The sequence below is a fragment of the Camelina sativa genome, chromosome 18 (genome assembly GCF_030686135.1).
Source record: "Camelina sativa cultivar CO46 ecotype springtype chromosome 18, ASM3068613v1".
Lineage (NCBI taxonomy): Eukaryota > Viridiplantae > Streptophyta > Magnoliopsida > Brassicales > Brassicaceae > Camelina > Camelina sativa.
In genome coordinates, this window is record NC_141897.1 from 6256362 (window position 1) to 6275164 (window position 18803).

The 18803-nt window shown below is 34.2% G+C and overlaps 1 protein-coding gene, 2 long non-coding RNA genes and 1 pseudogene across 12 annotated transcripts; 2 read left to right on the forward strand and 2 right to left on the reverse strand.

Moving 5' to 3' along the window:
- Positions 1–1372: 1372 nt before the first annotated feature.
- On the reverse strand, positions 1373–9029 carry LOC104760728 (uncharacterized). Of its 6 annotated transcripts, none has more exons than XR_015589094.1 (6): positions 8691–9029; positions 8488–8531; positions 8183–8395; positions 2372–2982; positions 2106–2183; positions 1373–1729 (listed from the first exon to the last, which is right to left on the reverse strand). It is a non-coding gene; the product is annotated as an uncharacterized LOC104760728 (long non-coding RNA). The 6 variants fall into 6 exon arrangements; XR_015589093.1 differs by having other exon boundaries at positions 2372–2475; positions 8691–8979; XR_015589092.1 differs by having other exon boundaries at positions 2372–2581; positions 8691–8979.
- LOC147921603 (uncharacterized) lies at positions 4955–7186 on the forward strand (annotated as a pseudogene).
- A 925-nt stretch (positions 9030–9954) lies between the features above and the next one.
- On the forward strand, positions 9955–11743 carry LOC147921604 (uncharacterized). 5 transcript variants are annotated; one of them, XR_015588073.1, is made up of 4 exons: positions 9978–10481; positions 10585–10632; positions 10765–10844; positions 11364–11743. It is a non-coding gene; the product is annotated as an uncharacterized LOC147921604 (long non-coding RNA). The 5 variants fall into 5 exon arrangements; XR_015588075.1 differs by having other exon boundaries at positions 9978–10436; XR_015588074.1 differs by having other exon boundaries at positions 9978–10377.
- A 2208-nt stretch (positions 11744–13951) lies between these two features.
- Positions 13952–14856, reverse strand: LOC109130414 (auxin-responsive protein SAUR21-like). Its single transcript, XM_019239881.2, has one exon. The coding sequence runs from the start codon at positions 14479–14481 to the stop codon at positions 14026–14028; it is 456 nt and encodes a 151-aa protein (XP_019095426.2). The 5' UTR covers positions 14482–14856; the 3' UTR covers positions 13952–14025.
- Positions 14857–18803: the final 3947 nt, after the last annotated feature.

The following is an 18803-nucleotide window of genomic DNA, read 5'->3' on the forward strand; positions in this document are numbered from 1 at the left end:
TGTGTTTTGTCCTCACTTGCACAGTTCCGACAATCACTTCCAAGAAGGTCACCCATCCTGAGACTCTCCAGCATTAGCACTGATAACTCTCTAATTTACATATTTTTAGCATCCTTTTTTGTCCATATTTTGCATTGTTCATACCTCTAACTTAGCATTTTTAGGCTATTTACTGTAGGAATTCACTTTTAGAGCATTTAGGGTGTTGCATTTCTACATTTGCATATTTTGGATGAAAACAAGTGCTAAAGAGACAAAAATGGGGCAAAACAAGGACAACTCGAGCATGTACCCGAAGGAGCCATCGAGCTGCAAGAACAAGTTCGAACCCCAACACGATCGAGGAGGATCCAAGAGCATGAAGAGCTACCCGAAGATCCACCCGACTTCACCCTCGTGAACCCCATCGAGTAGATCATCGGGCAGGTCTGGGAAGCTAGGTCAAATGGGTTTCCATATATAAACGCCCTCTTCCCCTAGCTTGCAAAGGAGCACGCCGCAGACCCTCAAACCAGAGAGCGAGAGCCTCTGTGAGAGAACTGGGCGACTCAACATTTTTCTTCTTGTTTTGCATTTTTATTTTGTAGTTTTTTTAGATTTCTATCCTTTACTTTCTCTTCTCTACTCTATCTTTTAATACAATGTAATTTTCATTCATTTTGATTGCTTTGTTATTCGCTTCTATGTCCGAGTAGTGTAGTAAAGTTTCTAGGGATGGGATAGATGATTTTGTGTTCTTGATCGGTTAGCATGCTTTAGTTGATTGTAAATGATTGATAGATTTCCTTCTAGATTGGTTAGATCTAGGGCGTTTAGTTGATTAGATCTAGGGCGTTTACAAATGCTACAGGCCGAAAGGAGTAGATAAAATGCTTGATTTAGCCAATGCTAGAGGTTTACTTAACTCTGAGTAACAAAATTAGATGAGTTTAAGTCTACTGACAATAATGAATCTTTCTTAATGTCTGCTTGTTCATATTGCTAGTGCGACAGTGTGGTAATGTGTTCAAGGTTGATTGTTGCTAGTGCGAAAGTGTGGTGACAAGGTCTTAGAGGTTCATTGTCTAGGAAATAATTGCTTGAGGCATGTAAGGCATCCGTACTGGTCTAGAACACTTAGGATTCGATTACCCCCATCTTTAGGAACTTTCGTATTTTATTTATTTGCATTCCTTTCACTTACTCGACTATTTATTTTATTTCTTCATAACTGTGGATTTCTCTCTAGATCTTTGACCAAATATATATGTGTAATTTGGTGACATAGGTGACCATATCAATTCTTTTTAAATCTCTCTGCAAGTCTCTGAAATTAGGGTGTCATAATTCACTCCCACTAACAGATCGCAACGTCCTCGTTGCGCACTAAAAGTTACTTATTATTTAGCTTTTATATATTATTAATATAAATACAACACATGTTATTCTTGTATAATTTAGCTTTTATCTATTAAGATGATACACGTATAATAAATAATTTATTATATCTCTATATAATTAAAAGAGGAGTATGTTTGGGAAAATGTTCGAAATCCTCCTTCTAATTACTCAAATTGCCATTCAATTCGAGCAAATCTAAAATGATTCTGAAAATTCGCAAGGGCACATTTGTCCGCCCACATGAAAAGATATTACCCGCCCAGAAGGGTAGAGGATCCGCGTCTTTTGCCTTTAACCCGGCTTCATTTTTCCTTTGTTTTCACATTAATAAAAAGCCCTCCAATAAAGCCTGTATACGAAAACAAAAAAGCTCATTACGATAACATATATCTGTACAAGTTGTTTCCATATTTTTAAAGATCTTCCTTATTTAAAAACCACAACAATCACGGCTTTATCATCGCTGCTAAAAGATATTCGCTCAATCAATCATTCAAAAATCAGAACATCCTAATCTCGAAAAATCCCTAAATGTTAGTATTGCATAATCTAAACTTCCCTTATATCAAACCTAACAACCGAGTAAACCTTGATCGAATAAGTATCAAAGATTTTGTGCTGAAAAACATATAATCTACCATTCACCCATAAATATCGTCAACAAATGCATAAACAAAATCATCTCACACACAGAATATCTCGAACACAAAGATTAAAACACAAACCTCGCAATGGCTGCTTCATACGCTTTCCTCCGAGAAATCAAGCCATTCAAGACTTCATGAAAGGTGCAGGTAAGGGTCCTGCATACATGAAAACATATACCACACTTTTTGGTGAAACCTTCGACATGGTACTTGTTGATGTCCAAGTAAGTATAAATATCATATAATTTCCTAATATGTACATATATAACAACAATTTACATATTCCTAATATATATCTATATCGTTTACAGGGAACAAAAATCTATGCTTTGTGCAAAAAATACCTCATCAACCGTTTCGAGAATAGGTTCACTTCTGGACAATGGAGATCCATTGAAAATTTTGGTTTAAGCCTTGCCAGTGGCCAATTCAAACCAACCAGTCATCGCTACAAGATGACTTTCAGGTATCAAACCGTAGTCGAGATGGTCGACTCTATATCTGATGATCTGTTCCTATCTCTCAGCCGATTTGACTCGGTCTTATCTGGAAACCTAAATCCAAACTTCCTAATATGTAAAAAGAAATCTAGCTCTTACTTTGGTTCATTGATTCAATGGTAATTACTAATTTATAATCATCTTTAACCAGATATTGTTGGTCAAGTGGTTAACGTTGGTGAGATGCAGACGATAGATGTCCAGAGCAAGCCCACACACAAGATTGATTTTGAACTCAGGGATGAGAAGTAAACAACATTCTTATTTAGACTCTTGGATGTGATAAAACTTGTAGATTTATGATTTTAGATTTAAAACTAATAGTAGTTTGCTGCAAATTACAGTGATGTGAGGATGACATGTACTTTGTGGGGATCATTTGCTGATGAAATCTATGATGCTTGCCAAGAAGTTGATGTGCACCAGATGGTTTGTCTTCTTAGATTTGCGAATCCCTAACATGGAAGAGCAGGGAAAGCAAGTTCAAATCCCCGCATCTTTTACTGGCGGACCTCGCTATATGTTGCAGAATTATTATGATGCCATGACTACATGTAAACAGTATGGGTTTCCCGACATATTCATTACTTTTACATGTAATCCCAAGTGGCCAGAAATAACAAGGTACTTGAAGAAGAGAAAATTGAATTCAAATGATAGACCAGACATTATTTGTCGTATATTCAAGATAAAACTTGAGTCTCTTATGAGAGATTTAACCGAAGAACATATTCTTGGCAAGACTACAGCGGGTAAGTATTATGTTGAGCTTCCTAAATTAAATTCTTACGAATGATTTTACTTACAATCTGTTTCTACTATTGCAGCAATGTACACCATTGAATTTCAGAAATGTGGACTACCCCATGCACATATCCTTCTATTTATGGATCAAAGTTGTAAATTACCAACATGCGATGATATTACCAAGATCATATCTGCTGAGATTCCAGATAAGCTTCAAGATCCTGAACTATACGATGTTGTAAAGGATTGCATGATCCACGGACCGTGTGGTGCGGCTAACCCAAATTCACCATGTATGGTTGATGGAAAATGTTCCAAATTTTTCCCTAAGGTCCATGTTGAAGATACAAGTGTTTGCAAAGATGGATATCCAGTATATAGGAGAAGAGTATCTACGGCTTATGTAGAGAAGAATGGAATAAAGTGCGATAACAAATATGTTGTTCCTTATAATCGTCTCCTATCATTGCGCTATCGGGCTCACATCAATGTTGAGTGGTGCAACCAATCTGGTTCAATCAAGTACTTATTTAAGTATATTAACAAGGGACAAGATCTTGTAGCATTTGTGATAGAACCTAAAAACAAAACTACTTCAGATGATAATTGCGTCGGTAATGGTTCTAACATCACAAAGGAAGCAGGGACGGGTGATACTTCATCTTCTATAAATCTCGAAGAAAAGAAAAAAGATGAAGTAAAAAACTGGTTTGATTGCAGGTATTTGTTTTCTCTATTATTAAAAAAATTAAAGTATATTATTGGCTGTTTGTGTAGAAAAAATGTTAATCACAATTTTTTTTTTTGAAGATATGTATCAGCTTCAGAAGCAGCTTGGAGGCTTTTCAAATTTCCAATACAGTATAGAAGCATACCAGTGATGAAAATTTTGTTCCATCCTCCAGGAAAGCAACCAGTATATTACAAAGAAAAAGAGAACATTGAAGATGTTTTGGAAAGAAGAGTTAATGTAGATTCTATGTTCATGGCCTACCTCAAACTGAATCAGGTTAACGAGTTTGCTAGACAGTTCACTTATGCTGAAATACCAAAATATTTTACTTGGGATGGTAAAAAGAAGCAATGGAAGCTTAGGGAGAGAGGTTTCTCTATAGGAAGAATCAATTATGTCCCACAGAAGATGGAAGCTGAATATTACATGAGAATACTTATTGGTATAGTGACTGGTCCTAAAAGTGATGAAGATATTAGAACATTCAGAGGTGTTGTCTATGATACATACAAAAAAGCATGTTGGGCACGTGGTATTTTGGAAGACGATCAGGCTTATATAGACAGTATTCTAGAAGCAAGTGCATGGTTTTTTGGACCGCAACTTTTGTAATTTATTCACAATGATGCTTCTAGATGGTTGTTTATCAAGACTTGAGCATGTGTGGGAAACAACTTGGCAAGTATTATCAGAAGACATCAAGCACAAGAAAAGAGAACAATACAATAATCCAGGTTTGTGAGTCTGTCTTTTTTAAAAAAATAAGAGTTTTAAAGTTGTTTTATGTATGTTTTGAAAGTTTCTCATTTTGCAAACTATAATTTCACTAACATGTAATATCATCTGCAACATTGAATTTAACAGAGGATGAGAAGAAGAATTATACTCTCCATGAGATAGAAGAGTTGATGTTAAGCAATGGTAGAACTCTACAAGCATTCAACGATATGCCTAAGCCAACTGACATGGGTGTTGATCATTCAAACCGTCTCATTATAGAAGAAAAGAACTACAATCGTGACTATTTGAAGGAGAAACATGATGAATGGATAAATATGATGACATCAGAACAACGAGCAATATATGAAGAGATCATGGGTACTGTTTTGATAGACAATGGCGGAGTGTTGTTTGTATACGGCTTTGGAGGGACTGGGAAGACTTTTATGTGGAAAACTTTGTTTGCTGCTGTTAGATATAGGGGATTGATAGCAATAAATGTCGTATCAAGCGGTATTGCGTCTTTGTTGTTGGAGGGTGGAAGGACTGCACATTCAAGGTTTTGTATCCCAATAAACCCTGATGATTTTTCAATGTGTAATATCAATCCTACTTCAGATCTTGCTAACATGTTGAAAGAAACATCTTTGATCATATGGGATGAAGCACCAATGATGAGCAGATATTGTTTTGAGAATTTGGATAGATGTTTGTCAGATATTATGAGAAATAGTGATAATAAGCCATTAAGTGGAAAGGTTGTTGTCTTTGGAGGTGATTTCAGACAAGTTCTCCCAGTTATCAACGTTGCTGGTAGGGCTCAAATTGTTCTAGCGTCTTTAAATTCATCATATCTGTGGAACATTGTAAGGTTCAAACTTTGACAAAGAACATGCGGCTTATGTCAAATGGAGTGTCTAAGAGTGAAGCAGAAAGTATCAAGGAGTTTTCTGATTGGATATTAGCTGTTGGAGATAGGAAAATTGCTGAGCCTAACGATGGGGAAGCTCTAATTGATATTCCAGATGAATTCCTAATCAGAAATGTTGGTGATCCGATTGATGCTATAAGCAGAGCCGTGTATGGAAATTTGGAAATGTTGCACAACGAAAAAGATCCAAAAAATTTTCAGACCAGAGCTATCTTATGTCCAACCAACAGTGATGTTCACACCATAAATGAACGATTGCTTGAAAAGCTTCAAGGTTAGTAAATACTCAACAATATTAAATTTTAATTATAATTTAGCTCATGAAATATCGAATATGTTCTAAATTTATGTCTATATAGGAGAAGAAATGGTGTACTTAAGTGTTGATAGCCATGTTTTAAAAATCGCTAGGCGCTAGTCGGGCGGTTGAAGAGGGCCTAGCGATTAATTGATTAATCGGAGATTATACGGGAATTAATCGGTGACTAGTTTTAGGGTATTTTTAATATTTTTATAATTAATATTAATATTATAATATTTGGTGGTTATATACTTTGTCTGCGTGTGATTTATTAGAGAAAAGCACAGCTCAGTTGGTTAGTGACACGTTTCCCACATAGTGTATCGCGGGTTTGACGCCACAAAACTCAATTTTATGCATTTTCTCTCATTTTTAATAAAGGGTAAAATAGTCATTTCAAATTCATCTTTTCCACTCGAACCTGTAACCCTAGTTCATGCCCGCAGGTTATTTATTTACCCGTTTTTCATCGATTTCTTTGTTAATTCAACTGTTTTTGATAACCCAATATTAGATCTAACATCTATCATCTTATTTTCAGTTAAATAGATCAACTTTTTTTCGTTTTTCCGATTTTACAACCGATTTGGATAAAATCCCGGCGGAGCACCACCGCCAAGCGATTAACCGGCGCCTCGGCAGCCTCGGCGGCCGCGTTTTAAAACAAGGGTTGATAGTATTGACCCTCAGGATAGCGAATCACTAAACAACCTAGTATTCAGTTCTGATTTTTTGAATAATATAAGACTATCTGGATTGCCAAATCACAGTTTACGTCTTAAGATTGGTGCTTCTGTTATGTTGCTACGGAATATTGATCCTAAAGGTGGTTTACGTAACAGTACAAGATTGCAGATTACACAGATGGGGAATAATGTATTAGAAGCTTGCGTTATTACGGGGGACAGAGTTGGAGACAAAGTTTTGATTCCTAAGATCTTAATTAAACCATCAGATACTAAGCTGCCTTTTAGGATGAGGAGAAGACAGTTTCCATTAGCAGTGGCTTTTGCAATGACAATTAACAAGATTCAAGGACAATCACTAGAAGAAGTGGGTTTGTTTCTTCCTCGACCAGTGTTTTCTCATGGACAGCTATATGTAGCTTTGTCAAGGGTGACATCAAAGAACGGTTTGAAAGTGCTTATCGTTGATAAAGAAGGGGAGCCGCACAAGCAGACAATGAATGTTGTTTACAAGGAAATATTTCAGAATCTACGGAATTAGTTTTTGTTATGAACATCTGTTAACAGATTTTAGAATCCAATAAAACAAAGCTATGTATGATTTTTGAAAGCGAAGTAGGTATCTTTTAAAAACACTGATCTAGGTTTTCATGAATCGTTAAGATATATCAATGTTTTTTAAATAAGATATCAGTATTTAAATAAGAAGAAAATCTCACTATAAACTAAAAATTTCGTCACAAATTTTGTCCTTTACTAGGAAAACCAACTAAATATTTTCTTTCTTTTTTTGGGTTTTCCAATTATTACTTTCTCACCAAATCTGTTTACTTAAATCGTAAACAGAATATTTTATTCCTGTTGAAATCGCGGTATATCCTGATTAATTTGAAACAAATTTTGGAATAAAACCCTATAAAGTTGAATAGTATAAATATGTATACAGATTTTAAGGTTTTAACTATCAAACACATAAGCAAAAAAAAAGTAAACCTCTTCCTCTTTCAGGGAAAAAGTAATATGAAAAACATTCAAGATCCACTTATTCGGGCTTGGTTTGATCTGAATGTTAAGTGTTCAGAGGCTAGATCTTACTTTTGAAGGTGTCCCTCAGTTTTTTTCATGGAATCAGAAGCTGGAACTTTTTGAAAGAAAGCAATTCACAATCGGGAAACGAAGGACAGCAGATATTTTAAGTAACTTCCATGGTAATGTTTGTTTGAAACTCCTTTTCAGGTATTTGAAAGGACCAACAAATGATGAAGATTTGAGAACCTACAACGGTGTGCTCTACGACTCATACAAGGAAACATGTTTGGCCAGAGGTTTATTGGAACAATGTGATGAGGAAGCATCTTGATAACGTGAAATGTTTTAATATTTTCATTACTTTATCTGTTAGAAGTAAGATTTTATTGAACTTAAATTTTTCATAGTTTGATACAATTATCAAACCATCCAGGGGAAGTTTTTTTCGCATTTCATAAATTAATAAACCAAGATTAGACTGCATAAGTGGGGGTTCGAGAAAACCAACCTTATGAAATGAAGTTACTCCTTTGTACGATGAAGAAAGTTCCCAGCCTTTGTTTTCGGTAATTATATGATGTTTTCAGGTCACCTACAAAGATATTATAAAAAGCCACTTAGCTTTTAAATAGGCATAAGCAATCACTTCCTGTTAATATTAATTTCCCAAGGATCAAAATACTTATCTGATTGTAGTTTATCTTCAACACAATGAAAGAGCCTGATCCAGTAGAAAACATGTCGTAAGTCAATACAATCACAAAATTCAGCAGAACTTGGTTAAAATAGTTATTACCAAGCGGAAGTTATCACCTTCCATCGGTTGCTCGAAAGTTTATGTATCCAGCAGTTGTTTCCTCCGAAAGATGAACAAAACACACATCACAGGTTAAATCAGTGAGCCAATTTCATAAAGTAAACCGGAAAAAAAAAATTTATTCAAACCTAGATAAAACCGTAAATGGTATAAATCGTACAAGTAGAGATTATTCAGAAAGATTTGAGAAGCTGCTTACCCAGATGATCGATTGGTTTTTGGAATTATCAAAATCCCTAAACACCTCCCGTCTTAATCGATTAAGTTCAAATCGATTGTCCATCCTTTGTAGCCGTAAGTACCTTATTTACCGTTTTGAAATTATCTTTTTCAATATTGAGATATACCAAATCAATTGACTGTTTCTGAAGATGTAGAACGAAATATGGAAGTTTTATCATCTAAATGACTATGATAAGAGGAACGAATAAGAAGCTGAGAAATGAATTACAACAATGAACAAAGAAGAACAGGTGGGCGTCGTTCCCAATTCTTTTCTCTCATCGTTTCAATTCTTTTAATCATATATTTTTCTTACAAATTTTGCATCCCTGCAATATGGTAATAATGAAAAGGCCTAGCCCATTACAAATATACTAATGCAATTCACACGAAATCCATTACATATATGGGTCGTTTAAATAAAAATTTAGATGGGGACTATACATTTCAAATTAAATATTATATTTACAAAACAAAACAAAATATATGCACATATGCCAAGTCATGAAATTGTGAAAAAACTATTATTTCTAATTTTTAGTATAGAACTAAGATAAACAACCTACTTCTTAATTAAAAAATGTAGCAATTAAACTATTCTACTAAAAGAGAAAAAAATAACACACAAACTGTTTTAGAAATAAATATTTTAAAATAAATATACTCTTACAACAATCAAACTACTACACCTAAAAATCAGTTTAATATGTCAATAAAAATTAACACATTTAGATGGTTAAAAACCATAAATTGTTTCCAATGCCCCGCGGATTCAAACCTAAATTAACCCGCTTATATATTATATTCGACATTCACGAACAATACATATATAATAGGTTTTATACATAGTTTTACCGTTAATTGCCTAATTTATAAAACATTATTAAGCTTCGTTCCGCGGTGTATCGCGGGTTCAAACCTAGTTGTACTGAAAAGTAGAGTACCTGAGGTTTAATCTGGTTTTTTAAAAATTTCCAAATAATTATTAAAAGAGAATCTTTAAGAAATATCCTTTTGGGTGTAGCCTTTTCAGAACACTAAAAAAATTTCAAAACACTACAAAAAATATCTACATTGATAGCAGAAGAGGATAGATCATTTTAGTAACTGCTATGAAAGATAGAACTTTATTTTTAATTACTATACAATAGCATTAAAACAACACTAACAAAAAAAATGATCAAGGAAGCTAAAATCATTTATTCCACCAATATTTTGAGGAAACAATTACTTAAAGCGCCATATATCTCAGTTCCAAAATTTTAAGTAACATTTTTTAGGCAAAGAAAAAAAAAACATACCTCTCTCTTTACGACAAAACATTTAAAAAAAAAAAAATCCCCAAATCTAAACCTATATCGTCTCTTCGACTCTCCCATCGATTCCACCGTGAAGTCTTCACCGCGATCAAATCGGTTGCTCCCAGCTCAAGACTGAAGACGCCAATGGATATAACACAATCGGGACAAGGATCAAGACCGAGATCGGCACTGAGAAAGGGACCGAGACAGGAAAGAGAGAAAGAAAGACAGAGAGCGAGAGCGTGACCATCGTAAAGGAGCGAGAGGAGGAGGCTAAGGCTAGGAAGAAGGCAAGGATTGAGAAATTAGTTGAGAGAGAGAGGGAGAAGGAACTCAACACCATTAAAGACCTGTATCTCGGAGGTAAACATTCAGAATTGGTCCTTGTTGCGCTTTGTCGATTTGACTTTAACGAGAAGGAGGTAAACAGTTCATAATTGGGTCCTTGTTTAAGTTTTCTTAAATTGGTGAGTGAGAAAAAATGCATATCTGCTTAAGTGTGGTTAAACATCAGTTTCGTTGTAGTTTAGTTGCTAAAGTAGAAGAGATTCTTTTAATTTCTCCTACTAGGGTTCATATGTAGGAGCAACAATCCTTGAACATCTCATGAAATTTGAGGTACTCCAAATACTTTTTTTGTTCTTCTTTGAGGATAAACCTGATGTTGAAGTTAATTTAGAAGCTTTAATTTTGGATGTTTATTTATTTTTCATGGAGCTGGGTGTTGATCAACGATTTGTGCATTTGCAGGAGTTGAAGTGAATCCAAGGAAATGTTTTACTCGCATGGCTATCGAAGCAACATGAAACAGAAGACTTCACCATTCCCAGGTCCATAATCTTATTAATTTCTTTGATTTTACAGATTTGTGTGCTGTAATTGTTTTAGGTTCTTAGATTTATTATTTTGGTTGGGAATAAGAGCTTTTGCTATGCTAAGTTTGTGTTCCTTGTCTCTAAAGACTGTATGCGACTTGTTTCCTAATGGGTATCTGCTTTGTACACTCATCTCGGTCTGGCAGAAAGGGTTGTTAGTTCGTTATATAATCAAACAATGCCTTATGTCTATGTTCACGCCATATTAATTATATCTAAGAGTCAAAGATATCTTATAACATTTCTCTGTGGGTGCTTTTAATTATGAAGAGGGGTTTTACGTTCATGTTTCTTATAAGCTTCAAGTATTTCCCCATATAAGTTGCATCTTTAACTGTAGGTTATCCATGCGTTATAAGACTCGCCCTTGTTGTGTTTGGTCAGTTCATTTTCAGTAGTAAGCTGGTTTTTAAAAAGATGGTCTGTGTCTGATATAATATTGTAGTCCTTGCAAAAAATTTGTGAACTGTGCAGAGGCGGTGGTAGAGGAGGGAAAGGCTATGGTAGTGGTGGGGGAGACAGAAGAAGAGATAAATGTGGTTCAGGGCCAGAAAGAAACCACCATGGGGGAAACCGGTCTCCTCCATATTTAGAGAAAGAGAAATCAATGAATCAGCTGTTATGTGTTCTAAGATTTTTTGTGCTAACTCACTCGCCGAGGCTATATTTACTGAAGGTTTCTCTGGAGGATGTGTACCTTGGAACAATGAAGAAGCTTGAACTCACTCAAGATCCTGTACTTGTCAAGTTTGTCTCTATTCTTTGTGATGTTAGTTTTATTTTGTTTAAGACTTGGTGGCACTTTGTTATGTAAGATTTTTTTGATTAATGTAATTTTAAGGTTATGTACTGTATGTTGATTATTTTATGAAATATAAAAATATAAATCTAATTAAATAAAATTTGAAAAAAAAATATTACGATAATAAATAAAATAGCACTAATTTTGTGATACAATAAAATATATTATAACCTTCGATTAGTGCTATGATATAGCTATGGTAGAAGCTCCTAGCATAGCGTGTAAAATGACTTACAACATAGCGTGTAAAATGATTTATAATATTATTTTTTTAAAATAAGAAAAACGTGATAACAAAGTATTTCGCTATTGCTATAGTAGAAGGCTCTACAATAGCATACATATCCGGCGCTATTGTATGTGTGGTACCTACGATAATAGGGGCCTAACATAGCGTTTGTGAAAAAGCTATGAATAACGTATTATAGCGTTTCTCTAATGCTATCAATGTAGATATTTGTTGTAGTGAAAATAACCCTTTCATCTATTCATTTTCAAAAATACCCCTTTTTAAATATGAAAAATTATAAAGTTTTATATGGTTCACAAGGTACTTCTAAATAATAACTACTACCTCTAGACTTAACCAAATATTTATGAATTTTTAAAACATTTTTTAAAAAATTACAAGGTTTTTAAAAGGTTTTTAAACAGTTTTTAAAAGGTTTTTAAAAGGTATTTATATTGTATTTATAAAATATATATAAAAAATTACAGACATATAAAGGTAATCTGTGTATAAATTTATAAGGTTACACATAAATTTTGAAAATTTGTATATTTTTAGTGCCTTTTTTTGGTAAAGTTTGAAAGAGGGGGTATTTTTGAAAAATGATATTGCAAAAGAGGTATTTTTGAAATTCCCCCTTATTAAAAAGTGTGCGGGAGACAACTTTTTTTTATGTGGGTTATAACAACTAATTCAGTAATAAAATTTAACATTTATTTCTTTTACTGGTATATTTATGTAGGTCCTAATCTAGTAAAATCATAATATGCAGGTCCTAATCTATTATTAAGCATTTAGAGGAACTAAATAAGATAAAAGTAACAAAAGTAGTCAGTAACGTGTTTTTTTTTAAAGATCCTGCTTGAAATTTGTTTTTTACGACAAAAAATATTCTAAAAAGTATTCTAAGTAGTCGGTTAAGGCCCGTCTAGGTGTTAGGCGCTCATGTACGCCTAGACGATTGTATTTGTCACCTTAAATCATATGAATCTTGTTTTAATGTATTTTGTATTCACTTTCCAACAATAAGTTTACATATTTATATGTTGTTTGATATATTTAAAGAAATATTTTTCTCTAATTTTTGTTTATGATTTAATATTCTTATTTTTAAGATATAGTTATATAAATTTTTAATCTATAATATCATACTTATAATATTTTATTACGTAAGGTTTTAACCGCCTAAACTCGCTTAAGCCTCGACTAAGCGTTATAGGTACTGGATTACCGCCTACCTTTTTCTTGAACATTAATATATTTTGCTTTTTTTAGAATAATAAAATCCTTCGATTTTACATAATCACTAGAACAATCATTTGAAACATTCCAAATTTAAGTATTGGTCAAGATTGAGTGCTTAAAATGGGTAGTGTTCCATGGCTGATATTACTGATGAGCTTATTTGGCTTAAGCAGTTGCTATTTGATCTTGGAGTCAAGAGTACTGAACTTATTATCATGCATTGTGATAACGACCGCTAAATTTGGAGATTGCACCCAAAACTATATTATCTTCAAAAAGCCATAAAAAAGACCGGTGAGGATGTTGAAATTGCTACAATTGCGGTGAAAAGACCGGTGAACAATAACACCTATCGAATATGCTACATCTATTGGCTTTTCCTAGGTTATCTACAAGTAGATTCACTTGTTCTAAACAACGTTTTACATGGAAAATAAGAAAATTAAGCATCACCAACATCTGCAAGGATCTTCTCTATTGGACAACAAAAACTACATTGTCATCAGTTCCAGCATGTAAAACGAGATTCTAGTCCCGCAGCACATTTATTAACAAAGGATCAATTTATCCAACTTTCCATTTGCTTCGAATTGTATTGCAATTCCTATTTGGTTAACTGATATATTGCATCGGGATAATGTAACTGAACATCAGATCAATATATATATATATTCAGCTTTGCTAGAAAAACCAAAAAATATCAATTACTATATTTTAATGAAGTCATTACTAATACAACTGTCCATTGGCTTTAAACTCCAAAAAATAAATAAAGGAATAAATAAAGGAATGAACTTTGTCCATTTTTTCTTCCGTTTAGAGAAATAAAGAATTATGAAAAGAAAAAAAATGTATAAAAGCTACGATAATTTAGTGGAATTATGGGTAAAGCAAAGGGAAGGGTTATGATGATTAGTTGTTTTGTGTAGATTGATAAGTTTGATGAAGACATCAATCTCGCAGGCAATCCTTAAGGCTCCTTCGTACGAGTGTCCAAATTCTTCCTCAGACAACCTTAGTAGATCCTCAAACATTGGGTGGTTTAGCAAATTAGCCTCAACCTCTAGCTTGCATTGACTCTCTTTATCTTTACCTACGTAAACCCGAACTCTCCCTTCCTCTGGTAATGCCGATGTTCTCGGAGACACATAGTTCTTGGCTCCGCACCATAGTAGCTTCTTCACCAAGCTTCTCATTCTCTTCTGACTGGTTGGTATTAAACTTCTGACTTTGTTTTTTTTTTGTTTCTCCTCTCTTAGAATAATGTGTGTTTTTCGTTTGTAATTGTAAGATAACAATATTGTGGATATACACATTTATATATGTATGTATACACAAGTGTTGTTGGGTTTACGTAGTGAACAAGAAAAAAAGGAGAAAGGTCTAACGTTTTTATGAAGAAGCTGCGGAGAATCAGATCGTTTGTCGCACCGACTCTAATTTACTTGGCTTGCAGCTGAATAAGCTAAACCAAACCGGTGGTTTAGTATTGGCATATATTTACCAATTTGCACAATTCAAACCACGACGCAATAGATGAAAATACAAACTAACAAAAATAGAGTGGCAAGATTTTGTTGAAGTAACGAGATCTTCGGGAATAAAGAGTTTTAAATACCAATTTGATCGACTGTGAAATTTGGTTAACTGGTCGAACCATTGATACTGACCGATCCGACTCGAGTCGAGAATAGAAAGATTCTGAAAGCCAGCGATTTGGCAGATAGGAATGGATGACTAGACGTGGCTCTCTTTCTTTAATAATATGATCATTTTAATATACCATCTCTAGAATGGGTTTATATATTAGTCTATTTTAATTATCATCCCAACTTGTTCGGACAAATTTTATAATATATTATTTTATCATAGCTGGATTATTATATGTATTTTTGCTATATCTTATATAATGATTGCACCATGTTATACCCATGAACTGATTTAGTTTGCAAAATAATTCGATATTGTTTCGTGTATTTTTGTAAAATTTGTAATTTTATTTTATTGTAGCTTTAGAAAAAGTAGTTATTTGTATTTTTTGTCCTATGAAAAGAAAAATGTTTTTGTTTTTTTTTTGTTTTTTTTTTGTTTTTTTGTACATCTCTTTAAATTAAAAAGTTTAAATATGAACACCATATGTATCTTAATAATATCCCATCAAATAAGATATGTGGATTAACAAAGATGTTATAATATTAATTAGAAAGTTAAGGACATAAATTCCAACGGATTAGACCTTTAGCCAGCAGATTTAGGGCTAAATGTAAGGTGCTGTTTGAGCACAAGTCAACAATAATGATATCATAACTTGGTAATCTTATTCTTAGTCTTCCTATAAGGAAGTCAAGAGAGGAGAGATGTCTTTCTATTTGGATCTTGTAAAGAAAACGATCAACCCTCTAGTTTAGGGTTAATTTGCTTTTTTTAGGTGGATCTCATGGGGCAAAGAAACAAAGGACAAGTTTTATCACCTTTTTACAATAATAATAATATTTTTGGTAGTAAAATATTAAATTTTGAAAATTAAGAGTTACAAAAAGACGTAAAGCTGGACTTGGAGCATCAGATTCGTCTCCCCTTCCTGTGTCTATGAAAAAGAAAGGGAGTGTTTGAAGATACTTGCATACGTTAGTCAACGTGGAACCGCGTCTTACGCGGACAATTCGTTTTTTTTTTTTTTTTTAATTCGAATAATATTGTAATTTTTATTTTATATCCATACAAAAATATAGCATTTATTTTGATGATGAAGCAAGTGTCAGAGACCAATCACCGATTCCATGTGGCTTCCACTTACTTTTTTTCTGCCAATTTGGAATTTTAACGGTTGTCTATCTCTCCTGGACTGAACACCAGTGTGGATACGATTCTATGTCTTTTTTTTTTTTTGAACGAAGGATGATTCTATTCATTCAAATAAAAAACATATAAAAAAAATAAAAGATCCCAGAGTTTAAACGATTACAAGAAAAAGCTTTTCTTAAAGCCATAAGTAAATACAAACATAAAGGAAACATCAAGCAAGGTTCCATGAAAGCTATGACACAAGGACTAAGAAGTAATTGTAGGCATGTTGGATTATGGTTGCAGGATTGGACATCATCAAGGATCTCGAGAGATGACAAGTAGGTCACGGTCAAAGGACACAGTGCCGTTGATAGTAGAATCAGAGCCAAGGGACTAACTGAAAGAAGGAGCACCAACAGAAGTACAACCAAGGTATGGATTCGGGGGACGAAGTCCCGGAGGGTGATGGAGGTGGTGGTACATGTTTGCTCACTAATGCGGAACCTGAAGTAAACATCTAGAATCATCGAGGGGTGGTTATTGGTTGAGAAGCTTCTCAGACCATAACCACATCCTCGACAATTTGAATTCAGGTCTAGAATGCCATGAAACTTCAGGACCTTAGGAGAATGAGATTTCAGAGTTGAAGCTAAAACCAGGATTCGCAGAGTATAAATGCAGAACCGTAACATAACAGGTGGATCCTCTCTGCCATGGAAATGGTGATCAAGAATTCTACACAAAGTTTGTAATCGGAAGAACATTGGTGAAAAGAAATCAGACCTGAGCTTCGAAGGAGATAATGGTTGCAGAGCAATGGGAACAACAAAGATTACCAGAGAAGAAGCTAAAAGCAGGTGCACAAAATAAAAGTAGCGTCGTACCAAACCAGGTGGGTCCTCTCTGCCATGGAAATGGTGATCAAGAATTCCACACAGGATTTGCAGTCGACAGATGCCGGGGACAAAGAAAAATAGCCTGCGCTTCAGGAAGGGGTGTGAATGTAGGGAATTAAAGCAAACGTGGTAATTCCAGATATGGGGGCCAACGGACAATGTCGTAAGTTGAGAAGTCGCCATAGTTATAATATACTCATTGTACATCCAAGACACACTAGCTAACTGGGTTCTCTGATGCAGCCTTCGAACATCGAGTATGACCAAACAAGCTAATAACAGTCTATAGGATAACAGGGAGTTTGATAGATAGACCTTTGAGGATTTGGCAAAACCATTGGGTCTACCAAACTCTCGAGGTGACACGTCTGGGAGATGAGAGTCCAAAATCGGGGGCAAGACGCAGCTCAGGAAGATACTCCGTAAAGCAACCACTCAAACGAAAGATCGGATGATGTAGCTGAAAGAGGTTCTTCAGAGGCGGAGCACACACCGAATCGAAAAATTTGGAGGTGTTGGGACTTTGAAACCTTTTACGGTAGGCCTGGACGAGAAAAGTTGAGGATGAGGTTCGCCGGACACCACATCCTTCGATATAAGAGCAGAGGCAGGTCTTTATCGTCTGGATCTAGGATGTTGGTCGGGGATTGCAAAAGATTCATAGGAGGAAAATAAAAGGGGAAAAAAGATTTGAAAGAGGAAAGAAGGGAGAGCAGGAAGCAGCAGAGAATCGACAAAAGTGAGAGCACCCGACGCCGGCGAGCCGGAGCCCTACCGGCATCGGAGAGAGATGGTGGCCGCGGCGCCTCGATAATAGTGTCTAGGAGCGAAATATTAGGGCGAACGGTGAAAAATTAAAAATCAAATTTTGGAGACTTTGTTTCTGGATATGATTCTATGTCTAGTCGATGGTTTATTGTTATAAGACGACGAATTACTGCATATCTATATTATTAAAAATTAGGGATCGACCCGCACGTCTGTGCCAGTTTCTTTTGCCAAATTTTTTATGTAAAACATTTGCTATTTTTTACCTCCAAATTATATTAGTCAATTGTATGATTATTAATTAGTCACCATAAAATATTGAATTGCTTAGATTGGATTTAATATTACTAAAGTTATTTACATGTAAATATTAATGGGTCAATAAATGTGAATATTAAAATATTTTTGATGGACCAGATTTTTATTTTATATAGCCGTTTTATTTTTATTTTATCTTGTAAAGGATGAGAAAAAAGAAAAAAATGAAAAGAAAAAAAACATGAAACGACAAAAAAAAGTTTCTCTTATACTCATGAAATCAATTGAAGAAGACGATTATCCGACAGCTGATTACCCGTAGATGTTTATTCCTTTATTGGACAATACAAAATAGAGGTTTCTTTTCATATTTCTTGTGAAACTCTTTAGCCTTCATCATGTGACATGATTCATGTTCATGAAATAAGTATCATAATCTCCAAATGCACAACACCAATTGTGTTTGAACTCGCAGTACACTCTTTGATTTTTTTATTTTATTTTTGATATATATATTTTTTTCTTCTTAATTTATTGGTGTTTTAATTTATTTTTATTTTTATTGTATAGTAATTTTCTTTGTCATGTTGGTATATTTTGTAGTTTATATAATAAATATATATATATATATATATATATATAATTTTTTAACTCAATAAATAGTTTTAGTGTTGGTCTAATTGTTCAAACCTGTCATGTTACACTGGTGAAACCCGCATAAAACCACCTATAATACGTACGTACATACGTACCGGGTTAATTTTAAAAACTAAGTTTGTTATTAGGTTTATAATATATTAAGTATGTATAATCTAATATAATAAAGTAGGGTTACATCCTTTGAGGAGCTCCCTCCACCCGACACGTGGCACCTCCTCAATTTTTCGTTCCATAAAAAACTTTCCAACATAACGGGCCGTATATCATGC

Excerpts from the sequence above, each read along its gene's own strand:
- LOC109130414 (XM_019239881.2), bottom strand. The coding sequence starts at position 14,481 with ATGTGTATATCCACAATATTGTTATCTTACAATTACAAACGAAAAACA.